At 38.4% G+C, this 21,466-nt stretch overlaps 3 protein-coding genes and 1 non-coding gene across 5 annotated transcripts; 1 reads left to right on the forward strand and 3 right to left on the reverse strand.

The window, feature by feature from the left end:
* Nucleotides 1-2,534: 2,534 nt before the first annotated feature.
* mettl13 (methyltransferase 13, eEF1A lysine and N-terminal methyltransferase) lies at nucleotides 2,535-11,722 on the reverse strand. Its single transcript, XM_087785172.1, has 9 exons — nucleotides 11,493-11,722; nucleotides 11,011-11,283; nucleotides 9,157-9,625; nucleotides 7,690-7,889; nucleotides 7,163-7,352; nucleotides 5,475-5,630; nucleotides 5,189-5,401; nucleotides 2,988-3,119; nucleotides 2,535-2,918 (listed from the first exon to the last, which is right to left on the reverse strand). The coding sequence occupies exons 1-9, from the start codon at nucleotides 11,643-11,645 to the stop codon at nucleotides 2,632-2,634; spliced, it is 2,073 nt and encodes a 690-aa protein (XP_087641298.1). The 5' UTR covers nucleotides 11,646-11,722; the 3' UTR covers nucleotides 2,535-2,631.
* A 186-nt stretch (nucleotides 11,723-11,908) lies between these two features.
* itpa (inosine triphosphatase (nucleoside triphosphate pyrophosphatase)) lies at nucleotides 11,909-13,783 on the forward strand. Its single transcript, XM_087785173.1, has 8 exons — nucleotides 11,909-11,977; nucleotides 12,313-12,370; nucleotides 12,454-12,518; nucleotides 12,593-12,666; nucleotides 12,745-12,776; nucleotides 12,894-13,006; nucleotides 13,075-13,151; nucleotides 13,507-13,783. The coding sequence occupies exons 1-8, from the start codon at nucleotides 11,915-11,917 to the stop codon at nucleotides 13,616-13,618; spliced, it is 594 nt and encodes a 197-aa protein (XP_087641299.1). The 5' UTR covers nucleotides 11,909-11,914; the 3' UTR covers nucleotides 13,619-13,783.
* A 3,424-nt stretch (nucleotides 13,784-17,207) lies between these two features.
* Nucleotides 17,208-17,326, reverse strand: LOC148086983 (5S ribosomal RNA). The gene has a single exon (XR_015710605.1). It is a non-coding gene; the product is annotated as a 5S ribosomal RNA (ribosomal RNA).
* A 1,832-nt stretch (nucleotides 17,327-19,158) lies between these two features.
* rangrf (RAN guanine nucleotide release factor) lies at nucleotides 19,159-21,292 on the reverse strand. Of its 2 annotated transcripts, none has more exons than XM_087785174.1 (2): nucleotides 21,221-21,292; nucleotides 19,159-20,331 (listed from the first exon to the last, which is right to left on the reverse strand). In XM_087785174.1, exon 2 carries the CDS (start codon nucleotides 20,300-20,302, stop codon nucleotides 19,739-19,741), a length of 564 nt encoding a protein of 187 aa, XP_087641300.1. In that variant the 5' UTR covers nucleotides 20,303-20,331; nucleotides 21,221-21,292; the 3' UTR covers nucleotides 19,159-19,738. The 2 variants fall into 2 exon arrangements, with proteins under 2 accessions (XP_087641300.1, XP_087641301.1); XM_087785175.1 differs by lacking the exon at nucleotides 21,221-21,292 and adding an exon at nucleotides 20,412-20,469.
* Between the last annotated feature and the right edge of the window lie 174 nt (nucleotides 21,293-21,466).

Genomic DNA, 21,466 nt, shown 5'->3' on the forward strand with positions numbered 1-21,466 from the left:
AACTCCTGTTGTGTTATCAGTTTTATCTTGACCTTTAAAGTATATACTTTATTGAATATTGTTTTGATTGTTTAAGCGCTTTTTGACCCTGGTCTGGAAAAGCGCTATATAAATAAAAATGACTTACTTACTTACAGTACATTCCTCTGGTGCAGAGACAGACTGTGACCACTAAGACAATCAGAAAGTGGAAACCACTGCTAAGACTGTCTGCTGTTACCCTAATAATAAACCGTGGGTAACAAAGGAGGTCAAGGATGTCCTTAACAGGAAGATGGTGGCTTTCAGGAGCAGGGACAGGGACACCATGAGGTCAGCACAGCAGGAGGTGAAGCGATGCTTGAGGGAGGCAAAGGACACCTACAGGAGGAGGTTAGGGGAGAATCTGAGGGGGGAACAAATAAGAGAGATCTGGGATGGTGTTAAAACCATCACTGGACACAAGACCAAGGCCTTTCTGACTGCAGTGGACACGGTGGAGGAGGCAAACGGTATAAACTACTTTTTCAACAGGTTTGAGCAGGTCACCTCACCCTCACTGCTGCCCTCTTCGGGACCTGCCCCACCTTCTTGTGCCCCCCTCAGCTCCACACAACCACTTCCCAGCTTCACCTCACTCCAGGTACACAATGTACTTCGGAGGATTCGTCCAGAGAAGGCTGCTGGTCCTGATAAGGTGTCTCCTTGACTGTTAAAGACCTGCGCTCCTGAACTAGCTGAGCCTCTCCAGCAGGTCTTCAACCTCAGTCTACGGCTGGGGAGGGTACCAACTCTGTGGAAGACTTCCTGTATCGTTCCGGTCCCGAAAAAGATCAGACCGAGCGTGCTGAACGATTACAGACCGGTGGCACTGACTTCACAGCTGATGAAGACACTGGAGCGGCTGGTCCTCAAACATTTCAGGCCACAAGTCCAGCACCAGGGACAACAGCGAAGACGAGTATAGGAGTCTGATACGTGACTTTGTGGACTGGAGTGAGAGGAACCACTTGCAGCTGAACACCTCAAAGACCAAGGAGCTGGTCTTGGACTTCGGGAGGTCCAGGACAAAGCCACGTCCAGTGTCCATCAGAGGCGACGAGGTGGAGATAGTTGGTGTCCTGTTCTATGCTGTGGTGTGTTGGGGTGGGAATGTGTCCAAGAGGAGTGTCAACAGGTTGGACAGGTTGATCAGAAAGGCTGGCTCTGTGGTTGGAATGAAGCTGGACTCACTGGTGACAGTTGCTGAGAGGAGATCATTGAACAAACTACTGTCCATCATGGATGATGACAGTTATCCTCTCAGCACTGTCATCAGTGAGCAGAGAAGCAGATTGAGTGCAAGAATGCTTCTTCCCAGGTGCAACACTAATAGAATCAGGGACTCATTCATTCCTCGGGCTATTAAATTGTACAATTCTGAGTTTGGGGAAGGAATGGAGTAAAATTATCTGGATGTTCTGTTCTATGTAAGTATTTGTATCCTTTGTCTTTGTTATTTTTCTTTGTTCTATGTTCTTTATCTTTAGACTTAGATTGTATCATCTTGTTCTTTCTCTTTATTTCTCTGTGTTCTTATTTTATTATTTTTTTTGAAAAATTGCTGTGGCTAATTGGCAAAAAAAAACAATTTCAATAAAGTTCTACCTACCTAACCTAAAATGATTGCTTTGTATGATTATATGATTTATAAAACATTTATTTTTCTTATCTGTCATTAAAGCACCCTTCTCCCAAATACATTTTTGTTCCCTTAAATCCTTTTGAGGTGCAATGAATACAAAAAAGGGAAAAAACAGAGTACAAAAGTCTTAAAGGAAACATCCTATAGTCATATTGAAAGACTATTACTGAAGGAAATAAATAAATACAAAATAAAATAGTTTCCAAATAATAAATAATAAGTTGTTGTTTTTTTCATAAAAAACACTATATTTTATAAGTATTATTTGTACTTAATCTTATCCAAAGTTGGGTTGTGGAGGCAGCGGCAAAAATGAAGAGACCAGACAGTCCTCTCTTCTGGAAAGGCAGCAATCATTTGTATTCTCATTATGGCTCAATCGTTGATTGACCTTTTTCTTCCACAGGACTTGACAAGCCTTACTAAACCTTTTTGAAGGGTTAAACTATGCGCAAAATTCACCTGAAAGCACTGAGTCGGGGAAAGGAAAATTGGCAAATTGGCAAAACTGAGAATTTACGACATTGTTGTTACACCTTCCCGACATAGGGGTCATTTGGGGGTTATAGGGTTAATACTGCTTTTAACAGATGTTGTGTTCATGTTGGCTTCATCTGTGACTAGTGGTGTAGGAAAATAACATACTTTTCATCACAATATATTGTATCGTTGTTCCTGTACCATGATAGGCTCTCGCTGGAGACAGAGTCTGAAGAGGCAGCGATGTAAACCAGCAACTCCAAATCGATGTCTTTAGGTTCTCAGTCGGAATAAGTTGGGGAGCATTCTAGGGGAAGTCCTGAAACTAAGTACTTTTAAGCGATAAAGTATAAAATCAAGACTCTGCCTTAAAGAAGCAGCAAACTTGCAGTCAATATAAAACATATGTTTTACTGGTGATCACACAATAAAATAAACATTTAATTCAATTAAACATCTTATTGTTACAAGAGATGTTTAAGTCAAACTCAAGCCACCTTCAGGTCTTTCAACAGCTCGGCAATGTCAATGTGTGGCTGATTGTTTGATCCGGTCCTGCTGGAGCTCAGTGACCTCTGCAGGTCTTTGGCTGCCAGTTTGAGGTTTGTGAGGATCTTGTCGGACACATTACTCTCTCCAAGAGAGCACAGGAGGACTTCGTTCACTTCCCCTTCTATCCTTCGAGAGAGGACAGTGGGGAAGACGCTGCGAACACGCTCCAGCATGTTGTTCCTCAGGGCAGAGTTTCTGCACACCAGGTTCAGAAGGAAGACGCCTACAAAAGGAGGAGGGTGTAGTCATATGCCACATGGATTTCAATAATACAGAGAAGAAGAAGAAATACCTTTGGGTGTGAGGAGATTGCGAACTTTCTGCAGAATGGAAGCTTCTAGAAATGCAGCTGGTGGACAGCTCAGACCCAAAGTGCTGTCTTTACTGTCCACGTCGAACATGACAGCATCAAAGAGAGCGCCACCTTGAGAGAGAAATCATTTATGTGTTCACAGGTAGGAGAGGTTCAGCTTGTTAAAGATATACTGCAGATGTGGGGAATCCTGATACAGTTGAACTAGCAGTGATCTGAAGATGCATGTGGGAATCAAAAAGGTGACAAAATTAGGCCTCTCTGATTCATCAAAATCCAACCGCGGTGACACTGTGTAATTACACAATTACATTGATAAGTTTGATTTGTAGCTCTTGCTGCAGCTCAAATCTCATGGCTGTAACACTTTTCTAGCACAATGGGGAGCCAGAGTACTATTTAAATTCCTACGGATTGAGCCTTTAAAGTAAACAAAGATTATTTATTGATATCATGTTTAAGAATGTGCATCCATGGTGACAAACTGCTGAGATGAAGCGGTGTTGAGGCGCAAATTGGACAGTTTGTGAGTCAGAAAGTGACTTCAATTTAGTTTAGGCTCTTGTAAGCTGATCAAAGAGCAACTTAACAAAAGCATGGACATCACACTCATCAATTGCCTATGAACTTACTACAATGAATTTACTTCCAAAACTTTTTTAAAACACATTTATGCAATAATTGAATACTTCAAAACTGTTGGGAAGTCATTTGGAAGAGTTTTTTTTAATATTTTTTTATTTAACTGTTTTTAGGTTACTCCGAATAAACTATATTGTAAACTTTTGATGTCTTTTTTTTTACATTTTTCTTTCTCATTTTTATGTTTTGATAGTCATTTCTAAAATCGAGATAATGTCGAAGACAAATCACACATTTCCCAGTTCAAAGTGTTAAGATGTCTGAGCACTGTCAAGCATGTGATTGTGATACATAGACGAGAATGTGACTCATCAGACGAAGCGTTCTCGTGCCTCTTTGATATTTCTTGCTGCCTCTGTAAATGAACCACACAACCACTTGAGTTCTGCTCCCTCAGGCAACTTGTTACAGTCACTGTTACAGACCAGGAGCAGCTTACAACAGCAGCAGTTACTGCAGGAAAACTCAAAACAGATGTCTTCTGTTTCCGAAATTCTTGTTGTTCTAGTATTAATAGATGAATGTCAAAATGTTGCTGCAGAAGCAGCTGAAAACTATTTCCAATTCTTTTAAACACAAGCTTTACTTTGCATTTATAGATTTTAAACATTTTTTAACATAACTTTAAATTTGAAAAAGCTTTTTTATTTCAATGCATGAATTCACTCAAAAATCAATGAGACAAACAATTTAATGCAAAAAACATATTCTGTGTTACCAAAATGAATTTACTGTAAAGATTCCAATGCAAATTATTAGTAAGAAGTAAGAAATTCAGTGTAAAACTGATTTATCTACACTATATTTCTTACACTTAAATACTACATTAAAAATTACATTTAATTGTTTACACTTTTTTACATGTTGAATTTCACACTGAATTTATTGATACACTGGAAAAATGTAGACAGCAAAATATACCCGTGCTAGAAATTGAATGGTTTTTCAAATTCAAGTGTTATATGTGCATATTCCAAATACAATGGCAAACATTTACTTCCATAAATGCTTCATTTAATTCGAGCAAATCCACATTTAAATGAAATAATTGCAGACGATTAGTTGTTTAATCTTAGAAGCCAAAATTTGCTCAAAACGGTGTAGCTATTGGGAGACACACATCTCCAGTTATACCTCATACCATGGACGAAGAGTGATTGAACAAAGAAGTACATGCTTTTCGCACATATGTGGTTTATACTGTTGCAATGTTGCAAACCTGGGCAGAATCCTGGCACTCTGAGTGCTTGTGGCGCGATAGGTCGACAGTGCATTAATGTTTGATGGCAGTGAAGTTTGTAAAGAGGCTAACTATTGTAGCCCAGGTTAAGGGAAAGGAGAGTGTGGGGAAGCTTTGTAAGAGCAAGGGTTTCACATAAAGTCCCAGCTGTAGAACAATGAAGGAAGTGCATTTAAACCTGTGCTCATTATAGTGCCGCTCTCGTTGAAAAGAGGTGTCGAACTCGATCACACAAGGGGCTAAAATCTTTCACCTCTTTCATCACCATTCATGTTCCTGGGCCGAAAAACTGACTAACCTTTCTCTTCCAAAGCGCAGATGCGATCCAGTCCATCTCCAATAGTGACGTGCAAATGACCATCTTGTCGGAACCCGAACCATTCCTTCGCTACTTCCAGAACAGTGGGATCCAATTCCACCACCTCAACAGAGACGCCAGGCACGAAATCCCTCAAGAACTGAGGCAGACAGCCTCCACCGAGTCCCACCAGAAGCACCGACACTTTCACATCTACGAAGACAGAAGTCACCTTACCGGCTAAAGCAAGCATGTGGGAAAGACACCATCAATCAGGTCAACGCACCTTTGTTCTTGGGCGAGCCCAGGCCCAGCATCGTCAGACCCGACACCATAACCTCATGGTGGGCACAGCAGAGGAAACCACTGTCTACTGACATATTGGTGGAAGATGGTTTTGTTGCTGTCTTGGTCTTCTTTTTATTTTTCTTGTGACTTGAAGCTAACAAACATTAAGGAAAGACTGTTACAAACTAGTGATGTGTTAATGACATCTTAAGACATTTTTATTTGTTCAGGCTTTTCCTTGATTTTCTGGAACTCCTGTGTTGTTCTTAGTATAATCTTGACCTTTAAAGTATATATTTTATTGAGTATTGTTTGGATTGTTTAAGCACTTTGTGACCCTGGTCTGGAAAAGCGCTATATAAATACTAATTACTTACTTACTTACTGAAACAGTTGATAAGGTATCATGATACAGTGTCTTTATTTTAAAAGACCACTACAGTGCGTGCAGAATTAAAAGGGACCCCCATGGTTGTGATCACTTATTTAAACCTGTTGGTTAAACCTGTTGGTAACTTGAATGCAATTTATGCAGTTTGGCTGCAAGACCTCTTTGTTAGACTACTGTACTAGCAGGTGACATAAATGATAGTTGCTAACATGTACCTGTGCAGAATTATTAGGTACCGAAGACTGAACACTAAAGATGGCTTTAGGAAAAAAACTTAACTCCTGCAGAAAAGGATAAACTACAGAAACTGCTGCAGATTTCAAAAGAAACTGGAAGACTGTACAGCGTTTTTGTTAACAGTTCACAAGTGTACCTCATAGTTCCAGATGCAGTATACTTTGCGAAGTTTCTAGAGTGGAAAAAGCTCAAACCCGACCCCCTCTAAGAAAGGAAGATAAAGAAAAACGTCTGCAATGGGCACAAACGTACATGAAGATGGATTTTAGCAGAGTATTGTGGATGTCGGAGATGAGGGTGGGTTCAGAAGGTGGTTAAGGAAACCTGGTATGGGCAGAAATCATCAACTGTGAGGTCGTTCACCCCTGCACAGTAGAACAGGGTGTGGAAATCAACTCGTAGAATTACTGCAAGTTCCTTAAGAGCACCAGTTGTACAAGAAGAAACCTGCAGCTTTAAGAAAACAGTACACCCGGTTGGATACGATCTGGGATGCAGTCTTATCAGAGGCAAGGTCTGTTGATCCTCAGCAGGTAAAAAGTTTAACTGATTCAGAAGACAGAAGAATAATGTCGGTGGTTGAAAAGATGGGAGGATATGTTAAAAAGTGAAGTGGATAAGACTGAACTTTAAGATGTTTGTTTTTGTGTTCTTGTTATTACATTTTTCTTTTCAATATCTATGTCATTATCTTGTTTTGATTTGGTTTTGAATACAATTTTGTTGAAATAGTTGTGTGTTACAATGGCGACAACTTGGAGTTACTACATCTGCTAGTTGACTATCAATGAGGTGCTGCAGCTAAAAGTGTTAAATCATATCCACAAGCATGTTAGTCTACCCAACAGGCTTAAATAAGTGATCACAACAATACAAAACGCAAAAACACGGGGGTCCCTAATAATTCTGCACGCACTGTACTCTTTGCTTTATAATATTTGTCTTTGATCTACTAATTCAATAAATCCTGTCATCAAACTGATAACGAGCTAACGCTTTACGATAAGACCCCAACATTGGACATGAAGAACGAAGAGGAACATAGAACCACAACTCACCAGGGTTTGAGGAGACGAGGCGACACTCCGACTGGACAAGGGCAGCGTTAGACAAGAACACGAGTCTGCGATAGAGGTTACCATCTTCCCCTCGGACGTTCTCAACGCAGTATTGCCCGCTCAGGTCACTCACTCCCCTGCTGACCTCTTCCCGCCATCCCAAGTCCCCCCCGACGGACAGGAATGGCACCTACAAACAAAGGATCCAAGGTCACTTGAAAGAGTTTACTAAAGGTTTTTTAACTATGAACTAATTAAGAGTTGACGAGGCTTCATGAAACAGTTGATGAGGTATCATGATAGAGCTCTCATTTTCACCACTAGATGTCACTCTCTGCTTTATAATCTTTGGCTCTGATCAACTAATTCAATGAAACCTGACATTATTTTTTAAGTGATAGCGACTTTATTAACGTATCAATTATAATCACTGACTTGCCATCATCGAAGGAATCAATTGAAACACTTATGATATGATTTGGGTGACCATTAGTAGGACAGTAAATGTAGACTAAAGTAATAACTACCTGATGTTTTTCCGGCATTCCCGGAGGTGCAAGTTCCATCACCACTGGTGACAGTTCTGACTGCACTGCTTGCATGTCGGTGTATTCTTGATTTCTGTGCATGGCTGCTACGACCAGACGGCGAAACTTGGCACTTGCTGCAAGTTGCTTTCGCCCCTCGCTGGAGCTATAGAGCCAGGAGGTCTCGCTGCCTTGAGGAACTGAGGAGGGAGATGGGAATTACAATACAATGAAGCTTTTGGATAGCAGGGGTGAGATGCAACACATTTAGAAACCAGAGCAGACATTCGACCAGTAGAGGTATTTACTGGTCTGTTTTACAGTAAATAATGGACGATTAGGACTCATCCCTCTCTCATCTCACCATCAACAAAATATTACAGTTTTTTATTAGGTTTCGACCATTTTTTTTCGATTCAAAATCAGCATTTGCGATTTATTAGACAATTTGGAAATTTCAAAATGACTGCTATTATAAAAAAAAAGGAAGAAAGAAACCCTTACGCTGACTGTGCAGTAGGGGGAGGCAGACAACAAAAGGGTTTGTTTTGCTTGTGATGTTAAGTGAAATTATATGAGTTAGATTAGATAGACTTCACTAATACCTCTGAAAAGGGAATTTCCAGTACAAAGCATAAAATAGGCATGGGTACAACAAGTTTTATATAAGCAACAACAATCAATATTTTACCATTATTCCATACGGTCGCCAAAACTTTGTTCTTGTTTTTTTTAATCATTCACTAATTTGTGTTTTGTTCTTTGCTTCTGTCCACATAGTGTTGTTTTTGTTTCTGTTTGTTGTTTTTGATCCGTCTTCTGTCGAATGTCCCCTGTCACCTGCCTTGGGACTACATACTACATAGTCATACAGGCATATGTTAATCCTCAATTGTTGAAGATGTTCATTAATATGCATTGTAACTGTCAAAACAAATTTAACAATAAAATATGTGTAATTCTTCGTCAATTCTACGTTCATTTTAAGGTGTGTTTTTCAGTAGTGTGATTTTTTTTTTTTTTTATCGATCAAAACTTAAATAAAGATATTTTATTGAAATCAATTTATGTATCAATCAATGAATCTCATATCATCATAATAGAGAGGCCTGGTCTACAGGTACATGCTCATAATCTGTTGTTTTATATAGTATTACCAAATAAAATGTCACACTGAATTTTTCTTCCCCAAATCGTTCAGTTGAATAACACAACACTGTTTAATGTTCAATTGTGGACTAGTCAGACCCCAGATGACACATATCCAGTTGTGTGTACGATTGACACAAATTATTTCAGGTTCTTAAGGTTAAAACCAAACTATTTTGAAACAAACTTCATATTAATCAAGCCGAACAAAAAAAAGTTTCAGTTCTGTTCAAGTACACTTGTATAGCCAGATTATCATAAAGTCTGTTGTGCATCAGGATTATTGTTAAATGTTTTAAAGGAGGTAAAAGATCTCACCAATGAAGATGGCAAACTGGTTTGCTCTTGGCACTTTGACATCTGGAGGTGAATCCTGAACCGTGAGAGAGTATCTGGGCAGGCCAGTGTTGGCGTGACAGAGGGTCAGGGAGACGTCCGAGTCAGGGTCAGTGCCCGTGCGAAGCCTCTTTCTCAAAACGGAGTAAGCACGATGCTGCTTGATGGCCGACAACAGTTCATCGACTTGCGTGAGGCGGGTTGGAGCGCCGTCGTCTCCCAGGCACACCTCCAAGATAGGTTTGGGCATCGGCTGGCGAAACTTTGTGCAGACCAACACGAAGACAGGCAGAGCGAAAGAGTCCTCCACTTTCTCACATTCCTCCTGCAGGCAGTGCACTCTTACAGCCCAACCCAGCTCTACAAAGTGTTCCACTGCCAGAGTTATGACACTTTCCTGAGCCAACGTCACACAGACGTAACGACCTCCGACACTGAGCACCCGGCCAACCTGTATAAAGATGGACACAATTAGGATCACGTGAGGCACAAATTTCTTTTATCAGTTTAATTTCTTACAATTATCTTACAATTAGTTCAGTTCAGTTTATTTAAAAGGACAATGTGCAGTTAGGATGTGTCATTTTATTTAAAAAAAATATTTAATTAGCAAACCTCTTGCTAAATGATGAATTTATATGTGTTGGCCTTTTATAGTATACAGTTTTAACTGTGATTGTTAAAGCGCTTTGTGACCCTGGTCTAGAAATGCTCTTTATAAATAACCATTACTTACTTACTTACTTACATTAATTTAAACTTATTATGAAAAATATGTTTATTTTGAAAAAAAAGAGTAACATTGTGAGCTGTGACTATAGACGGTTCACTCAAAAAACTCTTTAACTAATGTTTCTCTTTTTCGTTTTTTTTATTTATTATTGTGTTCATCTTACATTATTATTATTATTATTATTTAGTTTATTATAATTATCGTTTTATGGTTTCTTATTATTATTTTATGTATTATTGTGTTTAATGTGTACTCTATGTCTCAAGACATGTTTAATTTTTTTTTTAATTAGCAGTGAAAACTTAAATTTCCTGTGAAGATTAAAGGTGTATCATATCATAAGAGAAAATCAGTAGAACACATAGTCAATATTTACAATAATGGTGAGATGTATTTTTCATGCACCTAATGCCAATATACCAAGCCCACTATGCTATTTATTTTTACCGTTTTTATCTAACCACACAATAAATACTAGTCTATGAAAAACATGCCAACATTTAATAAATTATTGAAAGAATAAATCTTGGGGGCCCCTGTCTTTTTAAGTTTTGAAAAATCACAAAGTGGTGGGTGAATAACTGAAATAAATTGTAAAAGAAAAATGTTGCTCAATCGACACTAAACACTACTAGAAAATGTTTTTTTGCCAATAACTAGGGAACTTGTTTATTTTACTTTAATAAGTAAGTAAGTAAGACATTTATATTTATAGAGCGCTTTTCCAGATAAGGGTCACAAAGCGCTTAAACAATCAAAACAATACTCAATAAAGTATATACTTTAAAGGTCAAGACAACTCCGAGAGCAACACAGGAATTCCAGAAATTCAAGGAAAAGCCTGCACAAATAAAAATGTCTTAAGATGTTTCTTAAAGGAGTCAGTAGACTCCATCAAACACAGAGGGAGAGGAAGATTGTACCAAAGCTTAGGAGCAACAGCCTGGAAGGATTTCTCTCCTCTGGTCCTGAACTATAATTTTCTTGTACTATGTTGTTATCAATTTAAATCAGTAAAAAATCCTGTTTAAATGAATGTAGAGTAAATGTTTAAATATGTAAGTAATGTGTTACCATTTGTTGTTCTATGCTTTCAATCCCACCTCAGTCAGCATTTTTCTTGCAAGTGCTCCTTCTTTTTCAGAGGCCATGGCATCCAGGGTTCCCTTGTCCAGAGTGGCCTGGTAGCTGCCGTCTTCATACATCATCTGAGTAGCATCCGCCTGCTGGAAGATCAGATCTGGCCTCCGCTCAGAGTTTCTCTGCTTCATGTTTGTGATCACAGTCTCACTGATGTCAATGTTGGTCAGATGTTTGTAGCCCACGTCAAACATCTGCTCACTCAGCTCAGAGTTGCCACAGCCTACCACCAGAACCTGCAACACATAGACACATTATTTTAAATATTTCCACATAGAAAAGGTAGCAGGTTATGAAACCAACTGTAGATATTAGCTCATTTAAGTACTTTTTCTTATGTATATTAATTCACTTTTAAACATATTCCCTCCGAATATTAGTTATTGACATATAAATATAAGGGTGATTTGATTCGGGTGATGTATTATTAAACACTGTGTATTACCTTGTCCAGCAGCTTGATGTATTTGTGCAGGACGCCGCAGAGCTTGTTGAAGTCTCCATACCACTCAAAGGCCTTTTCCCCACGCTTTTTAAAGAATTTCTCCCAGTACTCAGCCGAGCTGAAGTCCTCGGTAGTCCTCGGCAAGAGACTCATGGTTGTCGATTTTTCTAATATCTAAACAAGCGCTGTTGTTTGCTAATTTCTATTTACAGGCACCTTACACGTGACAAAATATGTTGTTTCCACCCGGACATTCGGACAATGTTGCATGTAGCACTGCCGCCCGATTGGTGGACTTGGAAGTAGGTGGGTCGCCAATGTAACTTCTGATTCGTTGAAGTGCCTCATGCCTGCTAGCTATTGGTTGATACCGAATAGGAACTAATCAATGAGTTGATGTTGTCTTCCGGGTCCTTTTCAACATGGCAGCACCGGCGAGACGTTCCGTGGTCTTCGTGACTGGAAATGCAAAAAAACTTGAAGAGGTATGTGCAAACGTATATTTTACATAGAAAAAAGAGTTAAAATAAATCATATTCAATAATATCGCAATGCGCTAGATAACAGCCGTCACAGGTATGTTGATAGCCATTTCTAAAAATCAATAACCCATTCAACCCAACATGCAATGCCATGCAAAGTCACCTAACCCTGTTAAAGTTTTATAACATATTTATTTTTGCTGTTCAAAGTTTAGACAAAATCTAGCAAATCTGAGTCGGTCCTGGGCACTGGTAGAAACTACTGCATTGTTTTGTAGGAGAGTGAACTGAAGTCGTTCTGATGTTTAAAAATAAATGTTTGAACTTTTGTTTTTCAGGTAACACAAATTCTGGGTGACAAGTTCCCCTACAAGCTGGTCTCTCAAAAGATAGACTGTAAGTGAAATTCCTGGTCAATTGAAATTAATAAACATTTCGAGTAAACTGCTGCATTGGATTCTAATGCTTTCTTTTTTCAGTGCCTGAATACCAAGGAGAGCCCGATGAAATTTCTGAACAGAAATGTAAAGAAGCAGCACAACAGGTGAATTAATTGTGTAAACTTAAGAGTGAAATTCTAACTTAACTGATTTTTTTTTTTTTTTTTTATAATTCCAGATTGATGGTCCTGTTATAGTTGAAGACACCTGTCTGTGTTTCAAGGCCCTGGGAGGCTTGCCTGGTCCTTACATGTTAGTAATGTCTACAAGGATGTTTACAATAAAAAGCATGAAATCTACTACAATAATTTTATTCATCATTTTTTGCAGAAAATGGTTCCTGGACAAGCTTAAACCAGAAGGTGTGTAGAAGTCAAGATATCTACAGGAGATACAGAGAGTATTTTTTTTAACACCATTTATTTTCTTAGATTAAATAACTGTCATTTCTCTTCATAATTGTTGGTGTCTTACTTCAGGTCTTTACAAACTGCTTGCCGGTTTTGAGGATAAGTCTGCGTGGGCTCTCTGTACATTTGCGTACACGAGTGGGAAGGGTGAACCTGTAGAGCTCTTCAGAGGAATCACTCATGTATGTTGCCTCAACAGTTCAACTTTGTTCTGTCACTACACTGTGAGATTCTTTTATTTTAATCATAGGGGGAAATAGTGGAACCAAGAGGACCACGGGACTTCGGATGGGATCCATGCTTCCAGCCGGAAGGATATGATAAAACGTAAGCCGTGGCCGTAGTACTACTCTTCCTCCGCCAGAGTGCACCAGAGACGGTTAAATCGAAACCAGTTAAAGCGTTAAAAGCGTTTGGATTAATATCCTCAAGAAAACCCCTATAACAGTTATGATGGATCGATGGTCCAGAGTTTGATTTAATTATAATTTAAGTGTCCTTAAATGGCCCTCAAGTGGTGTGAAAAGTCACATTTTTAAAATTCTTTATCACAAAATATACAAGGTTTTACAGCAAAACTCATGCAAGTGATGTCTAAGAAAAAAGCGGAATGTCTTTTTCAGTAAGTTCTAGATGTGCTTGTGCGTCTTACACTTCTTGTTTTGTCCGCCGTCCTGATTAGATATGCCGAGCTTCCCAAAGAGGTGAAGAACACAATCTCTCACCGCTACCGGGCACTGGCTGCTATGTCGAAGCACTTCTCACCCGAGAAAAGACAGAAGACTGATGAGTAAAACATGCCCCAAATGACAGGTGTCCTTCTGTGCTTCATTTTAATAAAGTTTTTATATGAAAATGTGTTTTTGAGTTAAAAAAAAAAAAAAAGAATCCTGCTTTTCCCCATTCCCTGCGAATAAGCAGTAATGACTTCAACACGAGGAGTTCTATTTTGGGTCGATGGATAATACACTGCTGGATTAAATAAAGGAAAAAAACTATTATGCCTGAAAGACTGAAGCAAAATACCTTTACCATATGTCGTCATGAAAACAACACGAATAGGGAATTTGCATTAACAATAAATCTCAGATCATATTAATAAAACTGTAACAGGGAAAGATTTATTCTGGTGTGTTGACCTCCAGGTTTATGCATATGTCCCAGCTTGAGATATTACTGTTTAAGCACTTCTGCAGCATCAACAAGTTACGAGATATTTAAGTTCTATAAAAATGTATTCCAAGCTTGGAATAATGGGTCGATGCTTGATCAACAAGGTCCTTGTGAGTCAGTATCAGGGTCGTGTGTGGACCGAGATCCTTGCTGTATTTGAGGAGCGAAGGCTTTTGAGAGAACTATGATAGATCAACAGATTAAAAGATGCACTAAAAGATAAAGATACTTGTATACATTGTAATCATCTGAACATGCTTTAGGATGAATTTACTTAGCAAATAATCTTAAAATAAAATCTAGTGTTCAAAAGGTTATAAAAGTGATCGGAAATAGAGATCTAGAGGGTAAATAGTCAAAATAATCCCAATATATTTAAATATATATAATTAGACTTTTGGGGAATACAAAATACAAATGGAAATGGAAATTTAAAGAAGGAAATAATAATAAAAAAAATTAGAAATCCAATATTCCGGTATCTTCGGTGCTGGACAGAGCACTTTTGGAAAGCTAAACTACTCCCTGGTTCAAATGCAGGGGTGTAAAACTCATTTATGAGGCCAAGATCTTATCACCTATAGATCAAAAACCTCTTTTTTTCAGCATCAATTTTAAAGTAGACAGTTTCTGTATAATTGTTGATAATCTCTGTTCCTTATCTTAAACACACAACACATCTTTATAGATCATCATATCAACATGAACTTGAATCTACATTGATTTTGAACCATCCATCAGGAGGGCCACATAAAATGACTTGGCAGGTAGGATTTGGCCCCCATTTGTACTTAAAATGCCTTTCTTACTTATGACTCCAGCAGCTGTCACCTCCAGAAGTTTTCTGACGACTCGGCCATTGTGGGCTGCGTGTCTGGGGGGGGCGAGCTGGAGTACAGGTCAGTCATCAAGGACTTTGTTGACTGGTGTGAGCAACTACCTTTGCTTAAACACCGGTAAGACAAGGGAGATGGTGATTGACTTCAGGAAAAAGTCTCCACCACATCAACCGGTGAGCATCCAGGGCTCGGACATTGAGCTGGTGGACAGCTTCAAATACATGGGTGTTCACCTCAACAATAAACTGAACTGGTCCACACACATCAACGCCGTGTATAAGAAGGGCCGAAGTCGCCTCCACCTCCTGGGGAGACTGAGGTCCTTCGGAGTGTGCAGACCACTTTTAAGGACCTTTTATGACTCCGTGGTAGCCTCTGCTATCCACTACGCTGTGGTCTGCTGGGGAGCAGGCAGCACGGACCGGGACAGGAAGAGACTGAACAGGCTGGTCACGAGGGCCGGCTCTGTCCTGGGCCGCTCGCTGGACTCGGTGGAGGAGGTGGGAGAGAGGAGGACACTCTCCAGACTATCCTCCATCAGGGACAACGCTCTTCACCCACTGCACCTGACCGTGGAGGAGCTGGCCAGCTCCTTCAGTGGCAGGCTCAGGCACCCCCAGTGTAGGACGGAGCGTTATAGAAGGTCCTTCATCCCAACTGGTGTCAGGATATTTAACTCTCTACTTTAAATATCCTGATGTTAATCCGTAGTGTGTTTTTCTTCTCGTGTGTTTTTATTTTATCTTATTTTTATTTTATTTTATTTTATTCTGTTAATAGTGTTAATTTTTTAATATTGTAAATAATTTGTATATTTTTAAGATTGTTTTATTTTATTATCTCTTTTATTATTTCTTTATTCTCATTGTGCTGTTGTAAAAGTGTGTTTCCCCTCTGGGGATGAATAAACGTATTCTATTCTATTCTATTCTATTCTGAACAACTCAACATTAAGACCAACATTAACTTCTTTTACTAAATTTAATGTTTGCCGCTCAAGATCAATAAACTGTGTGGAAAGAAAAGTTTTTATTTTTTATTGCTCCTCTGTGGCTCCTTGACCAGAACATGTTGGATTTATAAAAGAACAACATTCATTTGTGCGGGACTTCCAGGTCCTGATGAGAGCAGCAGACTTGTTTGTGCCTCTCAGAGGGATGAGGAGTCCATGGAAGCGAGGGGATGGTAGGTTGGAGGACAGGGAGGGATTTTCTCTGCGAGCAATAACAGAGCGATGGAATAATAAATGGGCTCGGGGCAGGAAGTCTCTAAACAGGAACCGAGAAAACACCCGAAGGCCTCCCGGATGGACTCTGAATGTCACGCAAGCAAACACCATGAAAGATAAGATTCAAACCTGGAAAATAAGTTACTCTGACAGGACACTCACTAGAATATTAATACAAATGGTTCTGATGTATTGGTGTGAGATGATTCTTTCACCTCACTCAGTCACTAGAGAGCAGCGAGGACCTTCTCTTCATCAGAGGAAGAAACAGAAGAACACATGAAACTTTGAGCCACTTGGACAACCATGACCAGGATGAATAGGAACTTTCACGGACACATGAACTCTTGCATCTTGTTCTCTTGGACTTTAAGAGAATTGAACTTGGAAAGTCATACTGTAAAAAATATTTTAAAAATGAATTTCCTACTTTACAATGTAACACGTGTGGCTCCTTTAAAATGTTTAAGCATTGTACTGCATGTGCAATTAAATAGATTTTTTTTAAACGTGGCAAACAAATCAACAATTATTACTTAATAACTTCTTTATTCACTGTAAATAATCAGTAATAAACATTTTCATTGTTGACTTTTGCTCACCATCCAATTGTAGTATTATGTTGTGAGTATTAAAAAGGTATTATTCCAACTTCAGTCAGTCATATGTTACCCCAATGTTTGCATTCGTTATCAATTCTAACTCTAGTTTCTTCCAACAGTTTCAAATGATAGTTTAAACGGAAGATATGGGACTTTTTCCGGAAACGTTTTCACCCGCTGTCGCGATTACACACAACGGTTAAGTCATTCTAGGGAGTGTCACTCTTAAAAAATCCTCTTACAAGTGGTCGAGGTCACCGGCCAAACAAAACAAATTCACGAAATGATTAAATAAGTTGGTGACAACAATGTTTATTGGAAACTACAAGTATGAATATTTACTATGGGATATGAAAAAAAGACTTGATTTTGGTTGAAAACAAAGTGACTAAAAAAAAAGTGCTTACCATAGCTAGTGGAGAACGTTAGTGGTCCTTTGAGGCTTAAGTGTGGTGGACTGGCCCGTGGAAGTAAGTCAAAATGTGAATGTCATGTGATTTTTGGCCTCACGGTCCTGGACTTGGGCTGGAGGGAGTGCAAAAGCTTACAGCACCTGGTATTCCCAGGCGGTCTCCCATCCAAGTACTAACCAGGCCCGACCCTGCTTAGCTTCCGAGATCGGACGAGATCGGGCGTGTTCAGGGTGGTATGGCCGTAAGCAATTGCTGATGTCAAAGCGAGCGCCTTTATACTTGACCCACAATCCTCCTGTCACTGCTGTAGTATTCCATCCACTAACGGACCACGAGCTTCTTTTTGGATTGAGGTTTGACTCATGAAGATATTTTTTTTGACATCTTAGCCACAAATTGTACTATTTTAAGCAAGGATAGACATAATCAGGATCCTTAATACATAGTGCAAAACTTTAAGAAATTAATTCAGGACTTTCTGAAGTAAATTGACTATTCATTTGGTAAAAACCAACATAAAAGGTGTAGATTTATATTAACAATGACATTAGAACCTTTGTGATGTATGATTCAAGGTTTTTAATTTTTTTTTACACATTTGACACATTTATAAAGCTTAAAAATCAACAAAGAAAATCCTTAGTTTCATAAAAGGAACCATTTACCATGTTGGTGACACAAAGTAATCGGATATAATATACACAGTATGTGTGAATGGCTGTCAAAGCGCTTTGTGACCCTGGTCTAGAAAGGCGCTATATAAATAGACATTATTATTATTATTATTATACTTGACGACCTATACATCATTTTAGGTCAGTGGCAGAGTTGAGAACTAATCAAGCAGTTTTAAAAAGTGTTTTCACCCACTTCCTTTGTTTGTTGACACCAACATTGTGTAATGAAATTGTCACCAGACTCTCACCTGTGCTTAATCAGAGTGTTTATCTAGTGTCGTCCGAGCTGTTGTTGTGAGTCCGCCAGTGTTGACATGGATGAAAGAATGTGCCCAGAGACGGGGGAAAGGAAGCCAGACTTTATGAGACCTTAATCTTCCATTATTGCTCTTGTGATGTGGCTGGACGGCGTGAGCTTCGTCTGTTTGTTATGCAAGACCTGCTGAAATTCCTATGTTGTGACTGGTCGGACTTAAGGCTGAGCTCAACTTAAGACCCTTAAAATTTGTTTCAGCGGGTCCCACTTGGGCTGTTTTTCTGAAATAACAGATAAAGGAACATATGAGAAATGTCTTACGAGTCAGGATTTTCCAGATCCAAAAGGCTGCTTTGAGGCAAAATAATAATGATCACAAATCCTTAATAAATGAAGCATTTCACCCCAAAAATACGCTCAATTCAGGTATTTCGGGATGTTTTCAGGCTGCGGTCTGCACGCTCTCTCTTATTAGGACCAGCAGCAGAGAGCAGTCAACTAATACACATCCCTGCTGTGACCGGGCTCCTCCTGTCGACGACTCATGAATCAAACGTTGCATTTTAGACAATTATGTAGGCATTAGTTCTTTGATCCTTGTCCTAATGTGACCCTTGACTTCTACTGTAGTAAATCCTTAACCAAGGAAGTAAACCATTATTGAAGGGAATTGTTGCTGTCGCTGAAAAGGTCATTAAAAAGATGAACGATGTCAAACTCTGCTATTGTAATGAAAAAATGTGAGGAATGGAATAGAGCAGCGGTTTAAAACTTAATCTCTGATCAGTCTAGGGCCAAAATTAAACTATCTGCGACAGGAAGTATGATTTTTAATCTTAATCTATCATAATTATGTGTTTTTTCTCCCATCAAATCCCTCATCTCCTTCAACATCAATTTTACTCTTATTGGAAGACTTTGTAAAATTGTTGACGTAACCTGTTGTAAGTTGTTCTTTATTGTATAACACTGGTCATATTTAAAGGTCAATATTATCAACAACAGCATTAATCTACTTTGATTTGAGACAACCACATGTCGTCAATGTAATATATTTTGTGTGTTGTATTATTTCATGCTTTTACTCTGTACTGCCACCACGAAAAAAAACAAATACCATGTTGTGTTTACAAAACTGGCCATAAATGTTTCTCATATAACATTTTATTTTTTTAAATATCAAAAAAAGCATTTGTTTACCCAAATATTCATTTTAATCCCTTTGAGGGGCAATAAATAATCACATAAGTATCAAAAACCATATATTTAGAGAGTAGTTAAAAATAGACAAACTTTAAATTTCTATGTAAACTTTGACCTCATGAGAGCCACATAAATAGTCAATGGGGCCACACAGGTCTTCCTTAATGTCTTAAAAACAGCTAGTAAATAATCAATTTGAATTGTCAAAAATGTATTCTTAATAATGGATATGATTAACTTATTTGAGTGTTCAATGTCTAGGAAAATAAAGCACTCCGTGAATTAATGTAGTAAACTTTTTTTAAATTCTGAATTTCCCTGAAAAGATTTTGACAATAACTTCTACAAATGTTTACAATGATTTATCGTTACAATATTGAGAAACAATGACACTTAATTCCACATAACACATGTTTTAAGTGCTTAAGTTGTGAAATATCTGAAGGTTAAAAACACAAACTTGTGTTTTGTGTATTTTGATCCATCAGGAAACACAAGATTCTGTTGATGTCGCCGTGGTCTTCTAACCAAACACTCCTGGATCGTGCAGAGTGAAGGACCTCAGTAGGTTCTGGAAGTCCATCAGAGTCCAGGCTCCTGCATGAGTCCCTGCTGCAGGTGCACTGCTGCTCTCAGAGCTGATGGTCTGCGGGTCATTGAAGGTGACCAGCACATCTGTGGAGAACTGGGGCAGCCGGAACAAACCCAGGTGAATGGTCACATTGTTCTTCGCCTCCTCGTTGAACTTAGACACGCACTGAGAGCCAGAGATCATCCAGGCTGAGCTGCACTGAGACAGAGACACGTCGGACAAGTGGACCAGGCTGTTGATGGTAACAGAACCAGGCTCGGACGCTTTGTTGCTGCCCGCGATGTCCTGGAAGTGGTAGCTGGCGGCGTCCGGGTCCGCCACCTGAGCCTGGTACTCGACCAGCTCCACGATCAGGCTCTGGTCCGTGTCGCTGTGAGCGAACACCTCCTGGTTGTCCGGGATCTCCCTCAGTTCGCTGATGTCTTTGGCGCAGCGAGGGATGAAGGCGGACATTGCGCCTCCAAAGAGAGCACGAACCGACTCGGAGCTTTGCATGTTTGAGTCCCAGTCATGAACTCAGTCACCTGAGACAAGATACACAACAATTAATACAAACATTCATTTAAAAAAACTTTTGTTTTCATCTCAGTTTGAACAGACTCACCGCATGACTGCCACTCTTATTCTACTAACTTTCTAATCGTAAACTTCTATACGGGCACGCTGCTGCCACCAACAGGCGGGAGTCAAATGTAGCATAGAAAAAAAATGCAGTAAATTTAATATGATTAATTCAATAAAAATAAGTTGTTTTACTTAGATGTATACAATTTACCTATTTTTATTGTATAACAGAAATAAAAGTATTTATTAATTGAATTCATGGTTGTATTGGAATCAATTAGAACATTTTTTTAATGTACGAAGATACTAATAATAATGTATGTGTATAAATATATTATGTATTTATATAGATGCTTAATATACGTGTATATCTGTGTGTGTGAAATGAATGTTAATGAGTACATACATACAAAAAGAAAGAAATACAAATAAAAAGAAAACATACCAAAACACACAGGAAAAAGTAAAAACATGTTATTTAAATGTCTTAAGCCTTCTACAGAATTTCTATACAGATCCAGTTAAAAAAAATATATAACATAATTATCATCACATATCTGTTCTCGTCTCTATATTACACTGTGTGACATAATATATATACTGTATATATATTTTATATATATACTGTATATATATTTTATATATATATATTTATATATATATATAAATTCTGAAGAAAGGTTGGGACATTTAAATAACATGTTTTTACTTATTCCTGTGTGTTTTGTTATGTTGTTTTTTTCATTTGTATTTCTTTCTTTTGTATGTACACATATTAACATTTGTTTCGAAAATAAAATACATTCATTTATAGATTTTAAAAAATCTGTTAATGTGTTATCTATTTACCTCTTTTTGCCTTGATTAATCCATCCTTTGTCGGAGAAAAATAAAATAATATTAGTTGTAAATACGTCTTTAAATATCTATAGTGTAATATAATATTTATATAAATAAATATACATTACCTAACCTAGTGATGTTAACTTTTTTCAATCAATTTATATTCTATATAATACAGTATAGACTTTGTATAACATAAACAAGACCAGAAAAACAAGGTGTGCTTTAATAATAAACAAAGGAAATTGTTTC

This window comes from Callionymus lyra, chromosome 2, assembly GCF_982586985.1.
Source record: "Callionymus lyra chromosome 2, fCalLyr1.hap1.1, whole genome shotgun sequence".
In the NCBI taxonomy this organism is placed as follows: Eukaryota; Metazoa; Chordata; class Actinopteri; order Syngnathiformes; family Callionymidae; genus Callionymus; species Callionymus lyra.